This window comes from Microdochium trichocladiopsis (assembly GCF_020744255.1).
Source record: "Microdochium trichocladiopsis strain MPI-CAGE-CH-0230 chromosome Unknown B0I36scaffold_2, whole genome shotgun sequence".
Taxonomy (NCBI): domain Eukaryota; kingdom Fungi; phylum Ascomycota; class Sordariomycetes; order Xylariales; family Microdochiaceae; genus Microdochium; species Microdochium trichocladiopsis.
The window spans coordinates 3,500,263-3,525,533 of record NW_025763545.1 but is presented as its reverse complement, the minus strand read 5'-3'; the positions used below and the strand labels follow the sequence as shown (position 1 = coordinate 3,525,533).

Below are 25,271 nucleotides of genomic sequence, written 5' to 3'. Positions count from 1 at the left end.
GCGGCAGGAACCGTCCGTCGGGCAGGCAGGCAGGCAGGCAGGCCCGGGGTCCTGCTCGGCATCCCTAGTGCCGACTTGCCCGTGCAAAGCGCCCAGAGGGTGCCCGGGTGGGGGGACCTGCCCGGGCCAAAGCACGCCTTATCGGGCGGCCTTATCGCAACTTTTTCGAGCGTCCGCCTCTCGCGGCTTCGAAATTTTGGGAGGCGCATTGATCTGAACAAAACCAGTCCCCAGAGACCTGTCAGTTTGCGACGGTGCTGCCTCCAGACCAGCCACCACTACAACTCGTGTCACTCAGCAGTGCTCTGCGTCTGAATTCTCTGTCTCGTCTCATGGAATCGTGATTCTCGCCCATCAGCAGACAACATGGCGACGGCTCTGTCTGCGCAGCTGGCGCAAATCGCCGCCGCCTCCAAGACGACTCTGAACGTCAAGGCGCAGAAGGCCGCACATTCCAAGTCGCTCATTTTCGAACCTCGAGTGGCCGCCGCCCAGAACTATCAGACACTCTTCACCATCTGCCGCGAAGGCTTCGACGAGCTTTGCCAGCTCGATCCCCGCTACGTGGCTTTTGGCAACTCCATCTTCAGCCCCCAGAGCCAAGATGAGGATCGCACACAAATGACGGCGGCCGAGAATGCCGTGCTCGACAAGCGGATAGACGAGTTTCTGCGACTTGTCGGATCACGTCTCCGACTGATGCCTGCGATCAAGGCTCTCGAGTGGCTTGTTCGACGGTTCCGGTTTGTATTCCTGAGCACTGCAGCTCCGTGGCCTCTATCATGCGATTCGGCTGGCTGACGGCGACAACACTATAGGATACACGAGTACAACACCTCGACTCTGATTTCGACCTTCCTCCCATTCCACACTATTCCGGCATTCAAGACGCTGCTCTCGATTCTGCCAGAAAACCTTCCGCAAGTCTACAAATTCCTTGCCCCGTACGCGAAGTCTTCTACAGACACCCCGAGGTCGGTTCTCGTGCACAGAGCTGTGCACCACTCCGACTTTTTGGCTGCCGTCTCCTCGTACACGATCGAAACCTGCAGAGCTCAACAACAACATCCCGCTCTCATCTCGTTCTGGGGCGGTCTTATGGTTGAAGCCGTTAATGGCAAACTGGACAGACTACGATCAGGCAGGCGCGCGATCCAGGCGGACAACGATCAATCACTGCTGCACGAGCTTGGTCCTACTATCAGCGAGGCTCTTGTCATGAGCAAGGTTCCCGATCTACAGATTGCATGCTACATGGTCCTTGCGGTGTTCGTGGCCAAGGGCGACCTGCAGGACGCTGCAATCAGCGCCTTGATGGAGCAGCTTGTATCGGGATGGAGCACGGACTCTCTGCGCCCGGGGCTCGTCTGTTTGTCTATCCTCGCCCAGTACCGATCTGCCAAGCAGCTTTCTGGGAGAGTCACAAAAGCTCTTCTGAAGGTCCACGGTCTCTCTGACCTGCTCGCTGAAATCAGTACTGAGCATGAGATTGGCAAGCTATCGAACGGCTTGAGCCTGGCTCTGATAGACAGGCTTTCCAAGAAGGGCGACTTCAGAGGACTTCCCATCATCGAGTCTCTCCTGACGAAACATATCCTACATGAACAACAGGCTGTCGTAGCCTTTAAGTCGTTGCTTCTCGCTGCGCACAGGGTAGACGACAGGGTGGATGAGGGGGGTGAATTGAGGAAAGCGCTTGCAACCACAATTGTTCGCCTGTCGCAGGTCGATCTTGACCAGGGCTTGTTCTCAAAGGTGATTGCCGACACGGATGTCGACATCGATGCGTTGGAGATGAGACTCGACACTCAAATTCGTCCCAGGGCGATCCTGGCTGCCAAGAACGACAACGAGACGATGGATATGGGTACGGACGCCCCAGAGACGAGCGAGGATTTCTCATCCGCCATCGAGCGGGTTGGTACTCTCTCGAACACAGGAGGGTCTTGCCTGAAACCATCACCTTCAGACGTCTTCCTCGATCTGTGCTCCGTCTACCTATCTTCTTTGTCGCAAGAGGGCTCCAGCCCAATTTTCGTCCAGTTGGGTGCGCTCAAGAGAAACCAGGCCGTCGAAGATAGCTTCTATCTCACTTTTTTCATGAGGATTTGGTCTGGGCCTTATCCGACGCTTGCCAGAGTTGGTGCCTTGGATCTTGTCAAGGCCCGCCTCAAGGAGAGCGACTGTCAGAGTGTGGATTTCCAGGCCGTCATTCCGCACTGCATTTCAGCGCTCAACGACCCGTCCAAGAAGGTACGCCGTGCCGCTGCCGAGCTGGTGATTGTTCTCGAGACCATCTTCGCTGGCACGGACAAGAAGGCCAAGACTTGGGGTCGCGAGCAGCTTTATGGGACCAAGGACTCGCTTGACTGGATGGAAGTCGACACGGCCCGGAAGCTTTTACAGATTATCTTGCTGCCCACGCTTGAGGAGTGCGTTCTCAATGCCGAGCAAATCACTGCAGTGATTCAATCTGTTCTTAGCAGCGGCTCTCGTCAATCTGTAGACAACGGGGACGCGGACAAAAAGGCCCACGTCTCACATGCCACTCGGCTTTCCATTCTGCAGTTTCTTTCCAGCCACGCAGTCCACAGTCCGCTTATGGCTGTCAAGCTCCGCCTTCTGGCACCCCTCAACCAAGTCAAGAGTGTGTCTGGTACCACGCGGACCCAGCTTCTCCTGCCGCTTTTGAAATGGTGGTCATCGGTTTCAGAAACTACGGCTACACAGATTTGTGTCGAACAGAAGGTGGACGAGAGGACTGTGGACATTGCGTTCGTGGATGTCATTCTTCCAAATGACAAGCTGGGCTTGGAATATCTTCTCGGCGCCGTACAAAGTGCTGGCATGGAGAAAAGAGAGCATCTGATGCGAGTCATGTTCCAGCGCCTAGAAAAGCTCTGGGAATCCATGAAGTCCGAGCCCCGGTACATGGTTGCTCAGCAGATGCTCAATTTGGCCAACAAGGGGTGGGCCGAGGAGCGACCGCTGGTTGCCACTGAAGCCGCCAACCTATTGAGGAACGTGGAGCTTACGACAGATATTCTGCTCTTCTTCCTCGAAAGTCTCCAGCCTGCGGCGAAGATGGTGACCGAGCCACCGCCTGGCAAGCGCCGGAGGACCTCCTCGTCCGAAGCCCATCGTGGAATCGGAACACAAACCACGCCAGAGATCACTGCAACCCTAAAGCACGTCACATTTGTTCTTCAACTTGTGGAAGGTTCTGAGCCTGAAAAACACCCGCAGCTTCTCAACCCACTCTTCAATGCCCTGTCGGAGTTGCAGCACTATAGGGTTATTGTTGGATCCGAGCTTGGGTACCTTCAGAACCTTGTCCTGCGTAGTCTTCTTGCTATAGTGCCTGCGTACAAGGAAAGCCCTAGCCTCAAAATTGATGGATCCGGTGGGCACGGCGATCTGCTGGTCAACTGCATTCAGAAGTCCTCCAGTCCAGCTGTTCAGAGCTCCGCACTGCTTCTGATTGCCAGTCTCGCTAAGGTGGCTCCAGACTTGGTTCTTCATAGTGTGATGCCAATCTTCACCTTCATGGGCAGCTCGGTCCTCCGTCAGAACGACGACTACTCCGCACATGTTATCAACCAAACTGTCAAGGAGGTGGTCCCGCCCCTCATTCAGTCCCTTCGCAAGGGCAAGCGCAATCCTGTTGCGGCGACGTCGGAGCTACTCCTCAGCTTTGTCACGGCTTATGAGCATATACCTTCACACCGTCGTCTCGGCCTCTTTGTCTCGCTGGTGGAGACACTAGGTCCAGAGGAGTTTCTCTTCGCTCTCCTTGCCATGCTGGCTGATAAGTACGGTGCAACAGATCAGGTTTTGACATTCAGCACAGAGGTGTTCAACAGTTTCTCTGTCGAAACCCAACTGCAGTCGCTGATCAAACTTCTGGACCTCATTCGTGACGTATTCCAGCCTAAGCCTGCGCTGTCATCTGTCCTCCTGGGTACCAACGAAGAGTCTGAGCGAGACACCCAGAAGATTGCAACATGCGAACTCAGCTTGCTTCCGCAGCTGCTTTCGAGCAGGAAACTCATCTCGCAGATCAGCAAGTTGGCGGGTCGGGATGACATGGAGGCTTCCAAGGTTCGCGAGCTCTACTCCACTCTATTGGAGGATCTGCTTGGCCTCGCAAATTCCTTAAGGAAAAACAAGGCCCTTTACAACCAATGCAGCGAAGGACTGTCGAAGCTTCTGAATCTGCTAGCCATCGGCGAGTTCATCAAGGCTGTAGAGACCCTGCTTGATCGTCCCGACGCCGCTCTTCGCCGCAAGGTGTTACGCGCTGTTGAGACACGCATCGACAAGGAGAATCAGTCTGATGCCAGCTCGAGAGCGGCTCTGCTAGCGTTCCTCCCGCAACTCACAGCGATCATCAGAACGTCAGACGATGTCGCTTTCAAGCACATTGCTGTGGGCTGTGTCGACAAGATTGCCGAGAAGTATGGCAAGAAAGATCCAGAAGCTGTCACTGGCGCAGCGAACACGATCGCCAGTGACAAGTGCCTTGGCCAAGACGACGAGAATCTGCGCGTCATGGCCCTCCTCTGCCTTGCTTCGCTCGTCGATGTCCTGAAGGACGGTATCGTTCCTGTGCTGCCGTCCGCCATTCCGAAGGCACTTGCCTACATGCAGCAGAGCGTGCAGGCTGAAGATCCACGGCCAGAGCTCCACAATGCGGGCTTTGCTTTCATGACGGCACTTGGACAATACTTGCCGTACATGCTCTCAGGCTCCTACTTGAAGCAGCTTTTCACTGTTGCCAGTGCTTCTGCCAACGCTAATCTCGGCTCTGAGGCCAACAATGCTCGCCAACAGTGCCTCCACTTTCTGGCGAAACAGCTCGAGGCCAAAACCCTCTTTACCGCCTTGGGCCAGACTTGGACTACTGCCACTGATTCTGGCTTCCTTGTAAGTGCCACTCTAACCTTGGTCCTTGTGTCATTAATCCTCTTACTGATGGTTGTGTACAGGCCGTACGCGAGTATTTGGAGATCTTGGGTCTCGCGATCGACAAGAACACGAAGGGCTCCATTGAGAAAAACGCGTCTCTGCTGCTTTCTATCATCATGGATGCTCTCGATTTGCGGCGCATCGAGTATGAGAAGGGCGACAGTGGAATGAAGAATGTGGCGCGTATCGAGGCCATCGTCAATGAAGTCTCCCTCAAGATGATTTACAAGCTGAACGACGCAGCTTTTCGCCCGATTTTCACCCAGCTGATGGACTGGGCCACGACTTCGCTGCCCAAGAAGAACGCTGTGGGCAGGCAATTGCGCCTGCTCAGCGTTTTCGGCTTCTTGCATCACTTCTTCGACAACCTCAAGTCCATCGTTACCAGCTATGGCACCTATGTGGTGGATGCGGCGGTCAACATCCTTAACACCGCCAATGTGAAGAAGGCCGAGGATCGCGAGCTGTGGAAGAAGGTGCTTCAGACGCTCGCGAGTTGCTTCGAGCACGACCAGGATGACTTCTGGCAAGCACCAACTCACTTCAACGCTGTGGCGCCAGTGCTCACCGCGCAGTTTGCTCACGCAGGCACGACCGATCTGACGCTGGATCTGGTCCCCGCCATTGTCGAGCTCGCCAACGCCGCGGACTCGCAGGATCACCAGAAGGAGCTCAACGGCGCCCTGCTCAAGCACCTACGCTCCGAGCAAACAGCTGTGCGCCTCGCCGCCGTCAAGTGCGAGCAAGAGATTACTAACCGGCTCGGCGAGGAGTGGCTGTCGATGTTGCCTGAGATGCTGCCGTACATCAGCGAATTGCAGGAGGACGACGACGAGGATGTCGAGCGCGAGACGCACCGCTGGATTGTGGGGATCGAGGGCGCTCTGGGCGAGAGCCTAGACGCAATGCTGCAGTAATCGAAGAAGACGGTGTCTATAGAGACAGATCATTCATTGGCGTAGCAAGTCGTTGACATGGGATTTGCATATAGTTTTTTGTGTATCAAGGAGTTTAGAGACAGAGAAAAGAACATTAGCATGCATTTCTTCCTACGCCAAACGGTTAGCGAGTGGTAAATCTCGCCTTTGTATGAACAACCTTGAAAGTCTCATGGAGAATGGGAATAGGAGTTGCATGTCTTTTAAATACTGCCCATTCGTACTAGTTTTCAAGAACCACGAGACATGATACCATCTCTGCTGTTGGCGAGGATATGGACCGCCCGACCCGATTGTATCAAAGGGGCCGCAAGACGTGGTGGCAAGAAGTTTATTCTTATTTCGCCGATTATCGAAGAACTACATAGTGTACAAGAAACCTGCCGAAGGCAAGCATCACAAGGCTTGACGAGATATCCTGTCGACTTTCTCAAAAGACTACGACAAGTTAAAACCAAATCGGAGCCCAACGTACGTGAGACCCGGCATGCGCGCGCACACGACGTACTTGCTGCAGATGCCTCCCCTCAAAAGCCATGTAGCACTATCCACTTTTTGCATATACCTGAAGCGGTCCCTGATAAATGCGTGGAATGATAATTACACGATTACTGCTCCACCCCCATCATGTGTGGGTGAAACAAAAAGGTGGACGAAAGGGGGGGCCCAAGATTTGGCCGTCATTTTCGGAAAGCCACAACTCTACAACAACCAGAGATTGACCGTGGCGACGAGCATCACGACGCAGGTCGCGCTGCCGATGCCGTTGCTGCCGCCCCAGTACGTCGTGACGCGGGGCAGGTTCTTGGTGCTGCTCGCGCCGGCGTCGCTGATGACGACTATGCCGGTCGTCGTCGTCGTGGGTGGTAGTAGTGGGACCAGGGGGATGGATACGGTCGTGTTGCTGCTGATGTTGCTGCTGCTGCTGCTGGACATCGAGGTGGGAAGACTCGTGGGTGTGAGCGGGACTGGAGTGGTCAGGATGGTGCTGGTCAAGACTGAGGGCAGCAGAGGTGTCCAGAGGCCGGTGGAGAATCCAGAGTCGGGTGTAGTGCTGCTGCTGCTGCTGTTGGGGGAAGGAGCTGGCTGCGACACTGCGATGCCGTCGGTGCTGGCTGTCGTCTGGATAGCGTCGGCGGAAGAGGCGAAGTATGCTGAGGAGACGGTTCCAGCAGTAACAGTGACGGTGACGAGCCCGGTGTCGGTGCAGTCTGTGGTAGGCCGGGTCAGGACAGATGAGATACCGGGGAACGCGGTGACGGTGACAGTCGCAGTCGGAATGGCGGTCGGACCAGTCACAAAAATGACAGTCGAGGTCACGACTGTGGTTTCTGTGAAGACCCCGGCGGTGGCGCACTGCTCAGGGCCATCGGTGGGCACAGTGACTGCGCTGAAGGCGTCCGCAGAAGTGGCATGACCGGGAAGAAGGGTATCTGTCTCGGTTGCGGTACGGGTGATAGTGGCGACGGTGCTGGTGAGGTGATCAGTCGTGCTGATGGTTGTGTGTGCAAGTGTCTCGAATGTCGAAGCCACAGACGCAGGCAGAGAGCTTGGCTTTATGGAAGCAGAAGAAGATCCGGGGCTCAGAGGGGAGCCTGTGGTGGTGACTGTGACATGTGTGGCGCTGGTAGCCGGGCGCTGGGTGACCGTGACCGTCAAGTTGTCTGGCGACTCGCTCTTGGGAGAACTGGCCGTGATTGGATCAACACTGAGCCAACAATGTCAGCAATCAGTCGCCATGATTCTCAAGGTACTGCTTACCTGGATACAAAGCTGAGAAGAACAGTGCTGCTTCCGGGAGTGGAGGTCGCGGGATTAGACACGGCGTTCAGCATGGACGAGGCGGGACCATGGCACACAGTGGTGTTTGTCCAGTCGCTCAAGCTCAGGCTCCATGTAAGCTTGCTCGTGGGAGCATGGGAAGTGAGTACTGATGCGCTGCTTGTAGTCGCCATCTCATCAGAACAAGGAGACGATGGCAAGAACGTCGTGGTGCTGGATTGTGCAAGAGACGTGGTTCCTGCTGGAGGCTCCGGCATGACAGTCGCTGTGACGGTCACTGTGACATCCGCACCGGCATCACTGGACGATGTCGATGCTTGGACAGTGCTTGAGGAAGCTTCGGGGAATACAGTAGCCGTGACAATGACAGTAACATCCGCATCTGTGTGGGTGGCAGAGACAGATGAGGAGGCAGGCTCAGTGGGCTGCTCGGGGAACACGGTGGCGGTGACAATGATAGTAGTGTCTGCGTCTTCCGTGATCGTCGTGTTGCTGAGAACAGACTTGGTGGTACTGAGCGCCGTCATGTTGAGGTTGCCAGGGGTATGGGTGACAGTAACAACAGCCCAAGCCGTCGAGGTCTCAATCGCACCATTGGTCATGTTCCCAAGAGCAAGGCCGGTTGCAGTAGGCTGCAGCACAGCCGCTTGGATGTCGGTGACCTCGTAGACTTGACGCCTGCCCAGACCGCCCATCGTTCCGGTAACGTCGAGATTGGGCTGGTGATTGCCAGACATACAGACGCTGGAGACCAACTTGTCGAAAGACAACTGGCCTGGGCACAGTTAGTAGTTGCTGGAAAGGCACACACGCAGAGTCTGCTTGTCTCTAAATTCAATTTGTAACTCACTCAAGCTGGCGGCCAAGAACAAGGTCATGGTCAAAGCGATACCAAGGCCGAGCATGCCGAAACGGCGAGCACGAGAGCGCCGTGCTGGAGATTGATGGTCAGTTGAGCTCGTCCAGGACCTCTTTCGCTCCTGTACAAGGCAGACTTACCAGCAGCGGCTTCGACAATGGCGCGCACGTCGCCCAACGGATCTCTCTTTTCCGTAGCCATTGGCAACATCGTGGCGGAGTGTTGTTGGGTCTGTATGGTGGTCAGTGTGTGTTTGGAATGCTCATCTCTGCCACAAAACACCGTCAAGAAACGGCTGATACATACGTGGGTTACTGGCAGCGAGGTTGAGAGTTGTCCTGAGTGCCGCGGTTACCGTCAGTCCGTGGTCACTCGCGTAGGTACTCTTGTGACTCAAGTCAGGGTGTGACCGTGCCGACTGTGTTTTCGGCAACGTTGCTGGCCGATATCTTGCAACTCGTTGCATTGATTGACTTACAAGGTTACTTTCACAACGCGTGACGACCACGACAGGGTAAGTTCAAAGTGCCTGGCGTGGGTTCGTGAGTTCGGCTGACGAGAACACGGTGAGGAGCAGGAAGTAAGAAAGAGGGAAAAGAAGTGAGACCAGAGGATAAAGAAGAAGAGGGCAGCCGTCGTGGCAAGGATTTCAACCTGCGCAGCCGTTGCTGTGGTTATTATCCTCACAGGCATTCGCCCCGGAGCTTTGTTACGCCATGTGTGCCTCGCCTCCGGGCTCCACGACTCTATGATTACAGATCATGCGGGTGGCCTCAACCAAGGAGCAGTGATCCATGGAATGTGCAACTGAATTTGAGAACATGTCGGGTCAGGAGCTGCGCTGCTCGTTGGAGCAGGAGGTCTCATAGCTTCACTGTTACTACAGGCGTACGCATGCGAGGCATCATTACTAGCAGGAGTCGATCCTGTTTGTGAAAAGTCTCTGACAATATGCTGAGCTGATTGTGAACTTTGCCCATGGTTCCTGTCATTGACATGCTGGTGGACGTCTCTGTGAGGCATGGCTAACTCGGGCCACTAGACAAGGTGACCAGAACGCCAGCACACTGCCCTCGCATCTACACCGTCATCTACACCTTCATTTATCGGGTTCAAGACAAGCTCCCTCATGCGTTCGTGGTCGCCCCACTCTTGGTTGACAGCTACCCGGGCAAGAACAGGTCCAAGGCCTGTACTGGAGAGAGCAGAAACCCCAAAAATTGCCATCGTTCCGCACCGCCCAGCATGAAGCAGATCAATCAAGTCCGAGGGTGACTCGACAAGGTGTGCCCGATGAGTGGTGGTTTAGACATCCGGCTGGAGCCGATCCGTGTAAGTCGTCGGCCGGTGCGGGTGCTCCGTGTGGAGCTCGACTTGCTTGATGGACGGAGGACCCGCTCGACGCGTCCATGCCCAGCACCTGGACGAGGCGGTACCTCGTTGGGCACGCAACCCACACCACGATCAAAGTACCCAAGGGCGCCGTGCCTCTCCCCGGCGCGTGGGCTGCGCGTCGAGTGCTTGCGATGGCGAGCTTATGATGAATTGCAGGGGCAGGACAGGGGTGTCCCATTGGCGCGTCGCACCCAGTAGCACCAGCACCGCCAGCGCAAGTCGCAGCCCACCACTGCCAATACTGCGAAGCAGCACACTACCCTAGGACTGCGACCGCAACTCGAATGCCTGCCCGCCCTCCGACACTACACCCATCCCCAGCCCATCACCAATCCCCACGGGTCTTTGGCGCAGCGCGTCGAGCTTGCACACTCTAGGCACCGCCTGCCAACCTGCAACACGACGCACTTCGAGCAACACCCCGTGAGACTGCGCGTACTCGTGGCACCTGCCAGCACGAGCCGACCCCAGCGAAGCTCGACGCCACCCGGGCAGCTTTCGACCCGATCGCACCAGAGCTTGTCGAGGCATTGCGCGCCAGCTAGAATTGCCCAAAAAGAATACCAATCGCGCTCGATTGGCCCCCGGAGCTCGTGCCGCTTCACCTCCCACAACCCGCGCCTTTACCAACCGTCGTCAAGGACACCCGTTTGCGACCCACGGCACTACACCGACCCCATAGCAGGGCCTGAGTTGACAACACGCCGCGCAGTCATGGGGCGACGCAGGGACGAGGCTCCCGAAGAGGAGGACCAAGAGATGGAGGGCGAGGAGCTGGTCTCGCTCCAGTTCAAGGAGCCCTTGTCGTGGCGCGCTGGCAAGCCAATCGCTACTGGCGAGCTTCTCCGCCGTCTCGACAAGCTCTCCAAGGAACTTGTCGACATGGACCAGGAGACTGTCGACAAAGCCTCACTAGCCAGCGTTGCCAAAGACCTTGCTTCAAACAACCTCCTTGGTCACAAAGAAGCTGGTGTCAAGGCCTACGTCGCTTCTTGTCTGGTGGACATCCTCAAGCTGTGCGCTCCAGAGGCGCCCTTCACGCCCAAGCAACTCAAGGTAAGCCATTGTTGTACACCCGGATGGTTATGGTGCTGTTGCTGACATGCGCCTCCATGCGCACAGGAAATATTCACCCTCTTCGTGCACACGGTCTTGCCAGCCCTGTGGGACTCGAGCAACGCTTATAATACACAGCACAAATATGTCCTTACCTCGCTTGCCGAGGTCAAAAGTATCCTCCTCATCAATGAGGTCAACAACTCAGAAGAGCTGCTGCTGGACCTGTTCACAGCCTTCTTCGACGGCGTTTCTGGCACGTCCAAGTCTGCGTCGGGTGATCAAATCGCCAAAGATGTCGAGTTTCATATGACTGAGATCCTCGTGACATTAATCGAGGAGAGCCCTGCGCTGCCTCCAGATGTTCTTGATGTCATCATGGCTCAGTTCCTTCGTGCCGCGCCACCAGGTGGGCACAGAGAGAAGACGGACGAGAACCAAACCACACTCTTGCCTAAAGAAGAGCCGGGTGCCTACGTCATGGCAAAGACTATCTGCAACACAATACCTGATAAAATGGCCCGCTATGTCGGCCAATATTTCAGTGACGTGATCTTGGACGTGTCGGGCAAGACTCACACCAGTGGCCAAAAGGATGGCGAATCAGACGACGAGGATGCGCCTACAGGTCCTTCAGAAGCAGACTTCAGAGAGCTGCGCAAAGCCCACCAGCTGCTCAGAGAGCTCTGGCGTGCGGCTCCTACGGTGCTCGTCAACGTCATCCCACAAGTAGATCATGAGCTGGCGACCGACAACGTGCAGCTCCGGTTGCTTGCCACCGAAACACTTGGCGATATCATATCGGGCATCGGCGCTGCTGGGCCACCACCACCACCAGCTTTTGACCCGGCGGCATATCCGCCGCCGCGGCTTAGTGACGAGACACCCGAGCATCCGACAGCAAGCATCCTGACGACACCAATTTCCCCACTATCTTTCGCCCAAACGCACTCCCAAGCCTTCCACAACTTTGTCAGCAGGAAAAATGACAAGTCTGCACTCGTTCGTGCTGCCTGGACGACCAGTGTTGGTTATATTGTTTCAACGTCAGCTGGAGGCATCGGTCTGAGCCGTGAAGACGAATCAGCCTTTGTGAGCGGACTCAGAGACAAGCTGATTGATAGCGACGAGAAAGTCAGACTGGCTGCTGTCAAAGCCATCGAGGCATTTGGCTTCAGAGATGTTGTCACGAAGCTTGCGATGTCCGGCGGAGTAGACAAGGAAGGCTCAGTCTTGTTCACGCTGGCAGACCGCTGCAGAGACAAGAAATCTGCCATCCGTGTGGAGGCTATGGTCCTGTTGGCGAAACTCTGGGCTGCTGCTACTGGCGAGCTTGCTGCCGGGCAGGAGACTGTTACGTCAGCACTCAGTGGCATCCCAACTCGAATTTTCAACACTTTCTACGCGAACGACCCCGAGCTCAATGTCCTCCTGGAGAGAGTCATCTTCGAGTTCCTTGTACCGCTGTCCTTCCCCCCTCCGAAAGCCAAGGCCACGAAAGGTTCCAATGGGGCGCAATCTCAGGCCACCGCGGATCCCGATTATGATCCAGACAGGATTCGTGCCGAAAGGGTGATCCTGCTGGCTAAACACCTCGACGTCAGCGCGAAGCGAGCGTTCAGCGCACTCAATGCCCGCCAGCCACAGTTCTCCAAGGTCATGGAAAACCTGGTCAAGAGCTGCGACGCTTACAATGGAGGGAGTCCAGCCTCGAACGCAGACATCGCCAAGGCGAACCTCAGGAAGACGGTCGCCTATCTGTGCCAGTTCCTGCCTGACACCAGCAAGGTCGAGGCCGATTTGTATCATTTTGCGAACTGGCACGATCGCCGCAGCTACCAACTCATCAGATTTTCCGTGTCAGCCGAGAGCGACTTCAAAACCATGCAGCGCGCAATCAAGGAATTGATTAAACGGGCACAGGGGTCGAAGAACCCACACATGCTAGACACGCTCTTGCCTCTGTTATATCGGTCCTCGAATATCCTGTTCAACAAGAGCCACTTGTCCACGTTCATGGACTGCTCAAAGAGCGACAAGGATGGACTGGGAGCTGCGGCTCAGGAGATCACGAACGAAATATCGCAGCATAACCCAGACCTGTTCAAGACGCATGTCGGGCAGTTGTGCAAGGATCTGATCGAGTTCGCGCCAACAGCCACCAAGGCCAATGACGCCAGCATGGTCGAGGCGCTCAAGGCATGCTCATCGTACTCGAAGAAATACCCTCAAGAACTCCCAAAGGATCGCAAGTTCTCGCAAGCACTCATCAACTATGGTCTTCACGGCCAACCGCCGAAAGCGGCCAAGTATGCTGTGAATGTCTTGACTGCTAAGAACGACAACACTAGCACCGCTGCAGCGACGGATCTGGTCAACAAGGCGCTGAAGTCTTTGGAGTATGGCTCACCGAACTTCCTCACCAAGCTTGTAGCAATCAGCCAGGTCGAGCTTCTCGCGCCCGATGCGACTGCCGAGACGCGAGACAGCATTACCGATATTGCTGTGGGAGATATCTTGATGAAGAATCGTACGGAGAGCAAAGCCGATGGTCCGGAATGGGTAGCCGAGGAGGACCTCGACGAAGAATGCCTCGCGAAGTGCGCCGCGCTCAAGCTGATGGTCAACCGCCTTCGAGGCATTGACCAAGTGGACGAAGCCAAGAAGCAAGCACCGGCCGTGTTCAAGCTACTTAAGACTTTGATAAAGCAGTCAGGCAATCTAGTCAAGACTTCCGAGTCACCAGCCCACCACAGGTCCCGTCTCAGGCTGAGGGCTGGTCAGTCCATACTCAAGCTGTGCACACAGAAGCATTTCGAGGAGATGTTCACACCGGCAGATTTCAACCGTCTGGCCTTCATGGTCCAGGACTCGTGCGCCATGGTCCGCCGGCTGTTCATCGAGAAGCTGCAGAAGTACTTGGTACAGGGCAAGTTACGTCCCAGATTCTACACGATGATCTTCTTGGCTGCCTTTGAGCCCCAAGCCGACTTCAAGGCTCAAGTCGAGACCTGGATCCGATCTCGTGCCCGCCACTTCCGCGAAACCAAACAAAGTGTCATGGAAGGGTCCATGGGACGTTTCATATCTCTTCTGGCACACCATCCAGACTACAGCCCTGAGACGGCGGAGCTTGTCGACCATGCTCAGTATCTCTTGTTCTACATCCGGAACGTCGTCACAGAGTCCAACTTTAATACTGTGTTCAAATATGCCGAGCGCGTCAAGCAGACCATGGACGGCATTGATCCGTCCAAGAGCGAGAATCTGTATGTCATCAGCGACCTGGCCACCACGCTGTTGCGGAAATGGCAGGAGAGGAAGGGCTGGAGCTTCCAGGCATTCGTTGGTAGGATCGGCTTGCCAGTTGGCCTTTACACCGCCCTCCCGAGTCACGAGAAGGCGCAAGAGATTGCCGAGAAGAATTATCTGCCTGAAGACGCCGAGGATGCGCTGGATGAGCTGTTGAGGGTCGCTGACAAGAAAAAGGTAAGTCACGCAGCAAAAGAATTTGGGCACGCGTCGTTGTGAATGTGCGAGCGGGCGGCTAATATTCTACATATAGAAGCGGAAGAGTATGGACGAGCACCGGGAAGGGCACCCGGCGCAGAAGAAGGCAAGGTCGGCGCCAAAGAGCCGGGAACCGAGGCCGCCGAAGACCAAAAAGGTCGCAAAGGCCAAAGCGGCCCGCAAGTCCTCCAAGAAGACCCGCGATTCCGGCTCGTCTGCGGTGGATGATGCGAACCGGCGCCGCAGTGGACGTGCTCGGAATGCAAACAGTTCTTACATGGAACGGGACTCGGACGCCGATGACGATGACATGTTGGAGGGAGTTGCCAAGTGGGACTACTACGACGAAGATGGCAATGTCGTGCAGCGTGATGATGACGAGGACGACGATGACGAGGACGACGAGGACGAGTCTGGCTCTGAAGCTGAAGAGGACGAGTCAGACCAGGAGAATGGTGGCGACGACAAGGCAGCCGACGACAAGGATGAGGGAGAAGAGGCCGAGCCGGAGGAGGACGCTGAAGATGCGGAAGAAGAACCCGAGCCGGAGCCGGAACCGGAGCCAGCAAAGAGCAACGGACGAAAAGGGCGTGCCGGAGCAGCGGCAGCGGCAGCTCCCAAGGCTTTGCCGTCCAGACCAGCGGCCAAGGGCGCCAAGGCGAAACAAGCCGCGGCGGCGCCAGCTCGGGCGCCCAGTGGACGCAGTACCAGAGGCAGAAGAGCGGCTGCTCAGGAGGATGAGGAAGGGGATGATGAGTGATTGTTGGTGTTTGCGGGCGAGATAGGGGGAGAGAGTGTGTGTGTGAGAGAGATGTCACGAATGTTGAAACCTTTTTAGCTGGGCTGTGTGAAAATACAAAGCATTTCTGACCTGATATAATGCTGAATGAATCCCGTGCTTCTGGCGTGGCACACCCAATCTGACTAGTTGTGTGCATGGTTGATTCATCCATGGTATAAAGCATTGTTCTTAGCTTTTTGATCAAGCCACACGTTGTGGTTTGACCTGTTGTGACATGTCGAGATTTCAAGAGCAAGTTCATCTTCCCAACTCATACAGAAGATTCGGTGTCCGGCTAAGCGGCATGGTGGGGGACATGTGGTTTCGCCCGGAGACCCCAAACTCGAAGTTTGGCGAGCCAGTCGGCCCATAACCTCACAAGTGACATCAACAAACCGGGCAAGCACACGCAGTGATTCAACGCAACTCTTTTGGTAGTCGTCCTTTTTCGAGATAATGTTATGTATAACTATGTATATTCGATAAGACAAATATGTACACGGAGAAACATTCAGCGTCGGTTTTTTTCGTTTTTCTTCTTCGACGAGGCACAATATGCACTCCTGAAGAAATAAGATGATCCGGGGGGTTTCTTCTTCCTTTGTGAGGAGGTGCTGCTGCTGCGCGCCGCCAAGGGAGGGCAAAAAGCAACAAACACACTCGAGCACACACTCGAGCGCGACGCGAGATGCGGCCAGGCTTGATATCTGTCATTTTTTTTGTCTGGGGTTTATGACAAGACTGCGGCAAAAGGCAGCTTTTTGCAGCTTTTAGATACGGGACGGGAGGAGCCTAGAAGTAAGCGCCCTCGACGAGGAAGCCGATGGTATACTATTTTTTTCAGACGGTGCTTACGTTAGCCCATATGCTTATAACACTATTTACGAGCAGAGCCAGGAGACGTAGAGAAGAAGAAGAAAAGTGGGCCAAAATAGTGATGAGATATATACCTTGGCGTGCTCGAGCATGTGAGGGAACGACAGGGTCGAAATAGTGTCCCTGCTCGAGTGGATGTAGGGGCTCGAGTCGGCCATTGTGTCCTCGCAGACATAGGCGGCGCGGTAGCCGGCGGTGTTTGCAGAGGCGCTGGGAAGTGACGCAACGACGTTAGTGGGTGTACAAGAAGACGGAAAGGAGGAGGAGATAGGGGTGAGCTGCGGGACAGAGCACGACGGCGGAGACCAAAAGCCAAGCCAGGGCGTCTTGAGGGGAAGGCATGGGGGATTTAGATCAAGAGCGAGCAGCAGAAGAACATACTGGTCAGAGCATCCGTAGCCGCAGCGGTCGGTGACGAGCTTGAGGCTGGTGTAGACGGGGACGAGCTTCTGGCAGAAGCTGGTGAGGGTGGCGTCGACGTAGTCGGTGTAGACGGCAATGACGTTGTTGGGCGAGTAGCCCGTCATGTCCTGGTTAAGGACGGCGCGGATGTCGGTGCCGGCGCGCTTGTAGCTCTGCATCACGTCGCGGGAGCCCAGCAGGCCGCCCTCCTCGCCGCTGTAGAAGTGGAACTCGAGCGTGTTGGGACCCTTGTACTTGGCGGCCGCCAGCACGCGCAGGGCCTCGAGGATCACGACGACCCCGGACGCATTGTCGTCGGCTCCGGGCCCGACGGAGGTCGTCGACCCGCCGGTCGAGTCGTAGTGGGCGCTCACGACGACGACGCCGCTGCCAGTGCCGGGGATCTTTGCAATGACACTGGGCTGGTCGTAGCTGCTGTGGGTGAACTGGGAGACGGTGATGGCCGTGTTGGCCGAGGCCACCGACTTGACCGTGTTGAACATCCAGGTGGCGGCCTGCGTCGCGTAGCTGCCCTTGTAGTGCCTGTTGCGGTAGGCGACCATGGCGTTGGCCCATGTCTTCATGTTGGTCTGGGTGGCTGCAGCGACCAAGGGAGCCGCCTCCGACTGGTGGGAGGGGGACGACGGGATGGCCCGCCGCGAGAGCTCCCGGGTCTCCAGGGAGGTGTTGAGGCGAGCAAGGTACTCGTCCTCGAGTTCCTGGGCAAGGCATTGTCAGCCACTACTCTGTGCGCTCTCTGCTGCCCTAGGTGAAGGAAGGCCAACTCTCGACTTACAATCGTGTCGGTAATGTCGATGAACCGGATGCCCTGAGCCGTGAGGTCCCACTTCTGCTCCTCGGTCATCCACGTGCCGGCATCCTCGTCAGAGGTCTTGACCAGGCGGAACTCGTCGGCGGCAGCCACAAAGAGCGAGGTCGAGTGCAGCAGGGCGGCGCCAAGGGCCACGAGCCTGTTTGAGCGGACCATGATGAAGGCGTGTGAGAAGAGGTTTGTAGCCTTTGGTATGAGTCCTGCCTGGAGATGGTTAGGTCCAGAAAGAAGAGCTGGACTTGCCAAGCAGCACTTACTTATATATATATATACATATGTATGTATATACTTCAAGGACCCGATACACAGACATGTCCAGTCCCAGCTGAGAATGGAAGCCCACGGCCGTCCGTAGTGCTGACTAGCCCACATGCTTGGCAATCGAGCCTCCCATGGGGTGCTGGCGGACTGCGACTTGCCCCTTGTGGCAAGTCGTCGGCCCTTGTCGTGGTGGATAAGACCTGATCTTCGGCTTGGCAGCGGGCGCAGGTGGTTGTCGGCAGTGCAACCTGCCAGAACAAGTAACGCCCACCGCGGCTGGGGCACGCCCTGTAATTAATTACTGTGCCACTGCCTGCTGGCTGACTCGATTGCCGGCGCCAACAGCAGCAGCCGACTTGCCCATGGCATGATGCGCCAAGGCTGGGAATGGAGCCCATTTCACCAGCGATGGGGCCGAGCCCGACGTTACTGGAGGAGCCGTGCAGGGTTCCCGGCCTATAGCGCTGGCAACTGCCGGGCACTATATTGCGCTCGCTGGGGCTGTCACGAGCCCTGCCGCGTGCGGACGGCAAGGCGAGGCTCCTTTGGGGAGGTCGCGCAGTAGCACAAAACATCGAGTCTTGGCAACGTGCGCCCAGCTGCCTATCGTCGGATCTAGCCGCGTGCCCGATGTTTCAAGACAAGTGCTCAGCAACAACAAGAAAGAAGGTGTTTCGTACGAGGACGGAAATGGACGTCATCCTAGGAGTCGGAAGCATACGGCGTCTCTTGCGTCCCTGTTCAAGAGTGCGTGGTCATAGCATGTACGTTAAAGCCTGCACAGAGGCCATCTTGCGGCCTCATTGCTATAATTTGATGCTGTAAAACATGCCATGTGGGTATCCTGAACAAACTGGTGTGCCCTTTTAAACACCCAACTCCTTATACGCCGTGGTCCGGGATGCCATCCTTCCTTGCAAGAGATCAATGCCGCGCCTTCCAGTGTTGCCGGATGCTCGCAGCCGCCGCCAGGAGATCGTCCTTTGTGACGCCATCGCGAATACTGTCGATCACGCTGTTAACGGTCGAAATGTGATTGGCGTCGGTCTTATCGTCCCGGAAGCGCGAGAAGCGCCACCGCTTCTGCTCGTCCATGTATGCCTCTACAATTCGGTCGTTCAGAGGGTCGCCCAACGACTTCAACGTCTCCCACTCGCTTTCCTCCAGGTGCATCTCAGCAAAGGGCTGATAGCCACCTTGGCCTCCGTGGAACACCAGGAGCTCGACGTGCGGGATGGCTTCCCAGTCTGTGTATGGTTCTGTGATGCCCTCGGCGCGATCGATTGCGTCTGGCTCGATCTTGTCCCAGCTTAGGCGCCACTTGAAGTCGATGCTGTTCTCGTCCGCATCCTTCCACTTGAGAATGTGTGGGTCAGTGCCTGGCTTGTACTCGCTCTTCAGGCAGGTGAAGATGAGCCCGTCGTTGCCGTGCCGTAGTTTTGGGATCATATCCTTGAACATGGCCTCGATGCCGTAAGGTAGCTGCATGTCCTTCATCTCGACAAAGAATGGCTGATACTGGCGTTCTTCCGGGTACTTCGCCAAGAGAGACTTGTATGGCACGAAGAGGTTCTCTCGAAAGTAGCCCAGGCGTTTAGACAAGTCGCGCGACATGAGAATCTGGCCGTCGAGTGCGAGGCAGTCAAAGACGAGGAAGGTGAACTGGGTCTTGCCATTGGGCAGTGTGTCGACCACGAGCTCGCCGTCGAGGATGGTGTCTCTATGGAACTCCTGCTCCTTGTTGGGCAGGGGGAAGTGGAGGTTACCGTTGTTGACAAAGTAGTAGTCGTTTTTGCGGTCGATGAGGTAGTGGATCTCGTTGCCCTGGTCCTCTGTCGCGTAGAGGAGGTAGCGGATGCCGTCGGACTTTTCGCAGAGGTAGTAGTCTTCGCGCTGGAGCTCTTCGATGTGCTTTCGGGCGAAGCTGACCGGCTGCGCGCCGGGGAAGCCTGGACTGTTGCGCTGGAGGAGCCTGGCGACCTCCTGGCGCATGCCACGCAGCACGTCGCCCTCGGCACGGAGACCAGGCTCGTCAATCGAATGGATGGCGGCAGACTGTTCCTCCTCCATGGTGCCTGGTTGCGCAAAGGAGGGGCGGGTTCAATTGGGAGGCGTAAAGCGAAAGGACAGCCAAAAGATGATGTTGCGCTTGTGGTGTGGCTGGCCAGCGAGCCTATCGGTGATAAGGTCCGCAGCAGGGACGCGGCCGGCACGCTTTCCAAGGTTGGGCTAAAAGCGCGTCAGCTCCACCGCGCGTGGTCTGTGCCCGCCTTTGCAGGACCAACCTTCTCAGGAAACAATTGGCCCTTGCCGACGGAAAGTTATGCGTCACCTTCCTGGAAGCAGGGCGTTTCCGTCGGCAAGAAAAATGGAAGCAAGGAAAACGAAACTTCTTTACAGTAGGAACGTATCCCCAACGAGCCTGTTCTTGAGCAGCCACTGGCCCGGTCGAGCACGGCAGAGGAGCAATAATAACCCCTACTGGCCGTTGCTCCGGGCTGCCCACCGTGATTGTTACGGTCACATTTGACAATGTTCACCGCCACTATTACGGACGACCACCAGCGACTCACGGCATGTGTGTCATGCCATTGACGTTTCGATAGGGTTCTTGGTCATCACGACTGGACCGGCAGTTGCCAACGCCGTGTTGTCGAAGACTGTCGCTGCCGATGGCGAGCAAGATGTGTAGAGCATCGCATGTTGTATGCGCTTGCCGGACTCATCTGTCACAGTCATGGCTCGCCTGCGTCTCGTCGGCGAACCGACCCTTGCACACCGCAGGAACACGCATCAGGCATAGAATTTTCCGCAAGGGTTCTAGATACGTTCTGCCCAGGGGCAGCCCCCTTCTCCGCACCACGTCCACCGAATCTTCGAGTTCGGCCGGAGCGCGGCGCACCACTGTAGCACAGGCGGGCTCGAGCTTCAGCCCGTGAGGCAAGGTGCAGGTGACTCCTGGTCGTCATGCAGACCTCCCAAGCAAGGCCAAGTGGTTTCCAACGCCCGGGCACCAGCCCAGTAATTACGACCCAAGAACCTGGAAAGAGGAGCTCTTTCTACCATTGGTTCTTGGTGGCATGCCAGCTGAAGAGTTCCCAGAAGATAACCAACATTCTCTCCAAACTTTGTGAGTTTCCACCAATGAATATGTGAAGTGCCTGCCCGTCAGCTTCAGCCGATTACTCCACCAGGTGCCAGGGGAACTTCACCCTTGTCAATGTGAATCCTCCCGGGCCTGTCACATTTTCTGCAGACATACCGGGCTCCAGCCCTCAGGTCATGCCGATCAAAGCATGGGCAGCCGTTGGGAACCACTCATGCATGTACTCATGCTTGCCAGTTGCCGTCTTGTCGCAACCTTGATGATAACATGGTTGGTTATATGCGGACCTAGATAATTTATATATCTTCCTCAGCCAAAAGTGCCATACCACAGATAGGGTCTCCTTTAAACTCGCGATAAGTTGCTGCATGCTGCCTCTTGGGTAAACCCAAACACGACAGGCCCAAAGAACGCCAATTTCTGCTTCCAACGATCACCTACTCTCGAAGCTTGTCCAGCAGCACGCGCCTATCAACCATACCCCTGAATATGTCCGTAGACAAGTCCGGACCAGGCCTCTGCCTGATCGCAGCCAAGATCACCGAACCTCACCTTCTGTCAGCACGCCAGCTCTCCAAATGGTACGAGGAATGCCACATTCCACGCCTGATGGCCACGGGAGGCTTCTCGTCCATGCTGCGCGGCGCGGCGGCCGACCTTGACAACGGCGCGTACCCATTTGTGTCCATCTACGCGATGCCCGACATCAGCTTCGCCAACTCGCAGGCGTTCAAGCTCAACATTGGACCTGACCACCCGGTGGACCACGAACTGTATCCCTTGCCTGACGGTGCGAAGATAAGCGACGTGGTAGAGATCGACTTCCGTATTTACCGGCGTATCACCGACTGCCACGCCGGCGGCAGAGTTTCCAGTGCGTCCCCCTGATCTCCCCGTCTTGGCACATTTTTGTGGCGGATGCTACGAAAGACCGGGGTGGTAGCCCGCTGACACACACACTCTCTCTCTCTCTCTTCGACAACATAGATGAGATCAAGGCATTTGCTCTGGTTGAGGGCGACGCTCGCGACTCCAGCCGCTCAGAAGCAGTGAGCAAGGTCGAGTTCGAACAAGGTGTAAGCACATGTGCCCTACGATGCAAAATCCCATCCCTTACTTGGGACCGCGATTTGATGGCATTTCATGAAAGATGGGATCGTTTTGCTGATATATATATATCACCGCCATGGACCTCTCGTGGGGTCCTGGCCGGCGGGGTTTCTCTTTTGCAGTTCGTGCCGTTCATCAAGACAATACCATCCGCAGTACATTGGGAGCGCTATGTCCTCGAGATGGAGTGGTGGAGCGCAGGTGGCTGCCTGTACAACCGGGACGCTCTCGACTTTTACGGCTTCGCCGAGGAGGAACCCGATTACGCCGGCAACTTCGAAAAGTTGATGGCCCACCCCGGCGCCCCTCGGCTGGAGGACTTCAACTTTGAGATCAAGACGTATAGGACCATGTACACGCAGCAGGCAGATCATGTCAAATAAAGTGCCGGTCCACTGGGACATTTGTTTTCGCCATGGTCGCGTTTCAATACACATCGCTCAAACACCCATATTACACGAACCTCCGCGCCACGAGCTCGCACCCAGGATTGGTCGTCCTCATCAGTGGTCTGTGAAAGAGTCGGAATGAACCGACCCAGTATTTTGTTCCTGGCTAGCTAGGTGACATTGAATTTATGCTTGCTAAGTCTTCCTCATCGATGAATACTCTCTCTCTCTCTCTCACACATTCAGAGGTTACCTGCAGAAAACCCAGCCCTACGCGGCCGCTGCATATGGGGTCCCGTAAGGCGCAAGCTCGATCCCGTCAACATCGACAAAGCCATACTTTGAGTTGTCGGCATTGTCTTGCATGCCCTTGCCCCATTTTCCCATGGATTGCTTGAAGACCCCAAGGTGGTCCTCACGGCTGAGGTCGAGGGGCTCCTTTCCGCGCCCCACGAGGCGCATCTGCGTGCCGGCGGCGACGTTGGTGATGCCAAAGTCGGACTCGTCGAGCAGCGTCTCGATGGCCCCGGGGACCTTGTCCTCGAGGATCTTCCTGCCGAGGTCGAACTCGTGGGTGACGGGCCTGGCCATGCCGACGCCGTCGACCGACTGGAGCGCCTCGACCATGGCGCCGGTGCTGCGCAGGCCGCCCGTGACGTAGACTTTTGTCTTGTGCAGGTTGGGCCGGATGCTCTCGGCGAACTCGATGAAGAAGGCCTCGCGCTTCTTGGTCGACTCGCGCGCGTGCTTGAAGCCGAGCGACTGGTACGTGCCGCCGGACAGCTCGACAAAGTCGAAGCCGTGCTTCTCGAGGTCCACGCACAGGTCCTTGCACTCGTCGGGCGTGATGCCGCCGTCCTGGAACTCGACGCTGTTGAGCTTGATGGACACGCTGAACGACTTGTCGGGCACCCGCTTGCGGATGGCGTCCGAGATCTCAAAGATGATGCGCGCCCGGTTCTGCAGCGAGCCGCCGTACTTGTCTGTGCGCTTGTTGGTCGTCTGGGAGAGGAACTGGGCGAGCAGGTAGCCGCTGTATGATCCGTCGTGGTCAGTTTCATTTGCCGTGCTATAAGGGGGGGTGTCGCGGAAGGGTGATTGTCTAGAAAGTTCAAGAAAGTTAAGGGAAGAAGAAAAACTTACTGGGCACCGTGGAGCTCGATACCATCGAAGCCAGCCTTGTGCAGATACTCGGCCGCGAAGGCAAAGCCCTCGACGACCTGATCAATGTCTTCTTGCGTCATGGCGCGGGGCTTGCCAAACGTCATGCCCATCGCCTTGCTCACGAGCTGGATGTCGCTCGCTGAGACTGGGTGCGGGTTGATCATCTCGGGGACCTGGCGGCCCGGGTGCGAGACCTGAGCCACGATGAGGCTGCCGTGGGCCTTGCTGGCCTCTGCGAGCCTCTTGAACCCCTCGAACCGGGGGCCCTCAAACTTGCGCTGCTCCGGGTCGCTGGCGGGCGCGACGATGGGGTTTCCGGCCGCTTCTAGCTGGTCGTAGTCGATCATGATATTGCCCGATAGTATTACACCCAGGCCGCCTTCGCCCCAGCGCTGGTACACGTTGACGAGCTCGTCGGTGGGGATGCCGCGCTTGGGCAGGTCCTTTGGGTCCCAGGTCGACAGGCGCTCCGTCATGGCGGCCTTGAGGAAGCGGTTCGGCGCCGTCTTGCCGCTGAACTCAAACTGCAGAGGCTGGCCGAGAGGTGCCGGGTCGACGTTTTGGGAGCCCTCCCACTCGAAGCGTTTTGGTGCCATTGTCGTTGTCTGTTTGTTGTTGGTGTTGTCTATGTGTTTTGTGTAAGTGATCTGTGTGTGTGATTGTAAGGTGTCTCTTGTCTATGCCCTTGACGATGCTGGTCTGTAATGTATGGCTCTGGAAGGATAAAAGCAATAGAGGTCTGAAGAATTGTCTATACGTCAGAATGGCGGGAAAACACATAGGTCACGGTGGTTAGACACACCTCTTTTATATATACGCACGACTCGATCCGTGGCCTTAAGGATCCGCCGAAAAGTCCCCCCTTGCGCCCCCAGGGAGTCCATCAGGCATTACTAATGATGGCATCAAGAGTGAGTAGCAGAGCCATCGCCGTTGCTGTCCCACTGCTCCATCGGGGCAGGCAAGACCAGGGGGGAAGTGCAGAAGCGTTCGTTGGCACTGCAGACCCGTCCGGGTCGACTTTTTGCTTGACGTCAATTCCGCCCGTACCGTATGGGTGCTGGGGTCCACTTGTTCGCGGAGGAACTTGCCGCCACGCATCATCAGATCAGTATTGGCGCCGTGAATCGGCAGACACCGAGACCCCGAGGCATCTCTATCGGAGATAATACTGGACGACGCTAATTGTTCAGAAATGGAAGGAATGCCGCGCCAGTAGCGGCAGAATTGATGCGCAGGACAAGGTAGGTGACACGACAGCACGTGGGGGAGCGGAATGCCTGGCCGCACTTGCTACTTTAGCTCCTCAAGGCACCTGCTGCTCTCTTCTCTTTTCAGCGTTTGTGGCTCTGGTGATTCCGCATCATTGGCCACAGAGTTGGTCCCGCGCGATCCGCACCAGACACGAGCGAGATTGATGTCGTCGTGTCCATGATGTGATTCAACAAGGCCCCGCCTTTCCTCTTTCCAGCTCGCTCGCCATGCCCCTGTTGCAGCATCTATGACACCCATTTAGGCAGGGGGGCCAGGGGCAAATAGACGTCCCGTCCCCCGTCAGCGCTCACTTAATGCCGATGCTCTTAAGTTTAAACTTGCAAGACTGCAGTCGTGATGTTCCATTTCTACCGACTCGGTGCAACAGCCGCCAGCTATTAACCCCCGGCCTTGCAGTGTGCTGGTTGGAATGGCCTTATGCCAGTAACGTCAAATACTCAATGTTGAGCCGCCCCCCAGTCTACGGGACTCTCCACCGTCATCAAAGACGCCCGCATTCAACCAATGTTATGGTATAATCAGCAGCTCCATCGTGCCTGAGAAGGGCTATCCACCAAAGTATAATAT

General features: G+C 56.3%; 7 protein-coding genes across 7 annotated transcripts; 3 read left to right on the top strand and 4 right to left on the bottom strand.

The window, feature by feature from the left end:
- Positions 1-366: 366 nt before the first annotated feature.
- B0I36DRAFT_236515 (U3 small nucleolar RNA-associated protein) lies at positions 367-5,885 on the top strand (the record flags this gene model as incomplete). Its single annotated transcript, XM_046149471.1, has 3 exons — positions 367-743; positions 819-4,926; positions 4,989-5,885. 3 exons carry the CDS (start codon positions 367-369, stop codon positions 5,883-5,885), a joined length of 5,382 nt encoding a protein of 1,793 aa, XP_046017280.1.
- A 723-nt stretch (positions 5,886-6,608) lies between these two features.
- B0I36DRAFT_346166 (uncharacterized protein) lies at positions 6,609-8,748 on the bottom strand (the record flags this gene model as incomplete). Its single annotated transcript, XM_046156425.1, has 4 exons — positions 6,609-7,614; positions 7,668-8,463; positions 8,539-8,622; positions 8,688-8,748. 4 exons carry the CDS (start codon positions 8,746-8,748, stop codon positions 6,609-6,611), a joined length of 1,947 nt encoding a protein of 648 aa, XP_046017279.1.
- Positions 8,749-10,228: 1,480 nt separating this feature from the next.
- Positions 10,229-15,382, top strand: B0I36DRAFT_284189 (armadillo-type protein). The gene is made up of 3 exons (XM_046151557.1): positions 10,229-10,998; positions 11,065-14,487; positions 14,564-15,382. Exons 1-3 carry the CDS (start codon positions 10,657-10,659, stop codon positions 15,266-15,268), a joined length of 4,470 nt encoding a protein of 1,489 aa, XP_046017278.1. The 5' UTR covers positions 10,229-10,656; the 3' UTR covers positions 15,269-15,382.
- Positions 15,383-15,733: 351 nt separating this feature from the next.
- On the bottom strand, positions 15,734-17,621 carry B0I36DRAFT_315667 (leucyl aminopeptidase). Its single transcript, XM_046152906.1, has 4 exons — positions 17,364-17,621; positions 16,547-17,286; positions 16,240-16,375; positions 15,734-16,120 (listed from the first exon to the last, which is right to left on the bottom strand). The coding sequence occupies exons 1-4, from the start codon at positions 17,553-17,555 to the stop codon at positions 16,082-16,084; spliced, it is 1,107 nt and encodes a 368-aa protein (XP_046017277.1). The 5' UTR covers positions 17,556-17,621; the 3' UTR covers positions 15,734-16,081.
- A 686-nt stretch (positions 17,622-18,307) lies between these two features.
- B0I36DRAFT_315664 (mRNA capping enzyme) lies at positions 18,308-19,890 on the bottom strand. Its single transcript, XM_046152905.1, has one exon. It carries the CDS (start codon positions 19,728-19,730, stop codon positions 18,585-18,587), a length of 1,146 nt encoding a protein of 381 aa, XP_046017276.1. The 5' UTR covers positions 19,731-19,890; the 3' UTR covers positions 18,308-18,584.
- A 1,193-nt stretch (positions 19,891-21,083) lies between these two features.
- B0I36DRAFT_76129 (uncharacterized protein) lies at positions 21,084-22,356 on the top strand. Its single transcript, XM_046163334.1, has 3 exons — positions 21,084-21,640; positions 21,754-21,842; positions 21,999-22,356. The coding sequence occupies exons 1-3, from the start codon at positions 21,256-21,258 to the stop codon at positions 22,257-22,259; spliced, it is 735 nt and encodes a 244-aa protein (XP_046017275.1). The 5' UTR covers positions 21,084-21,255; the 3' UTR covers positions 22,260-22,356.
- A 179-nt stretch (positions 22,357-22,535) lies between these two features.
- B0I36DRAFT_346161 (NADH oxidase) lies at positions 22,536-24,025 on the bottom strand (the record flags this gene model as incomplete). The annotated part of the gene is made up of 2 exons (XM_046156424.1): positions 22,536-23,298; positions 23,409-24,025. The coding sequence occupies 2 exons, from the start codon at positions 24,023-24,025 to the stop codon at positions 22,536-22,538; spliced, it is 1,380 nt and encodes a 459-aa protein (XP_046017274.1).
- Between the last annotated feature and the right edge of the window lie 1,246 nt (positions 24,026-25,271).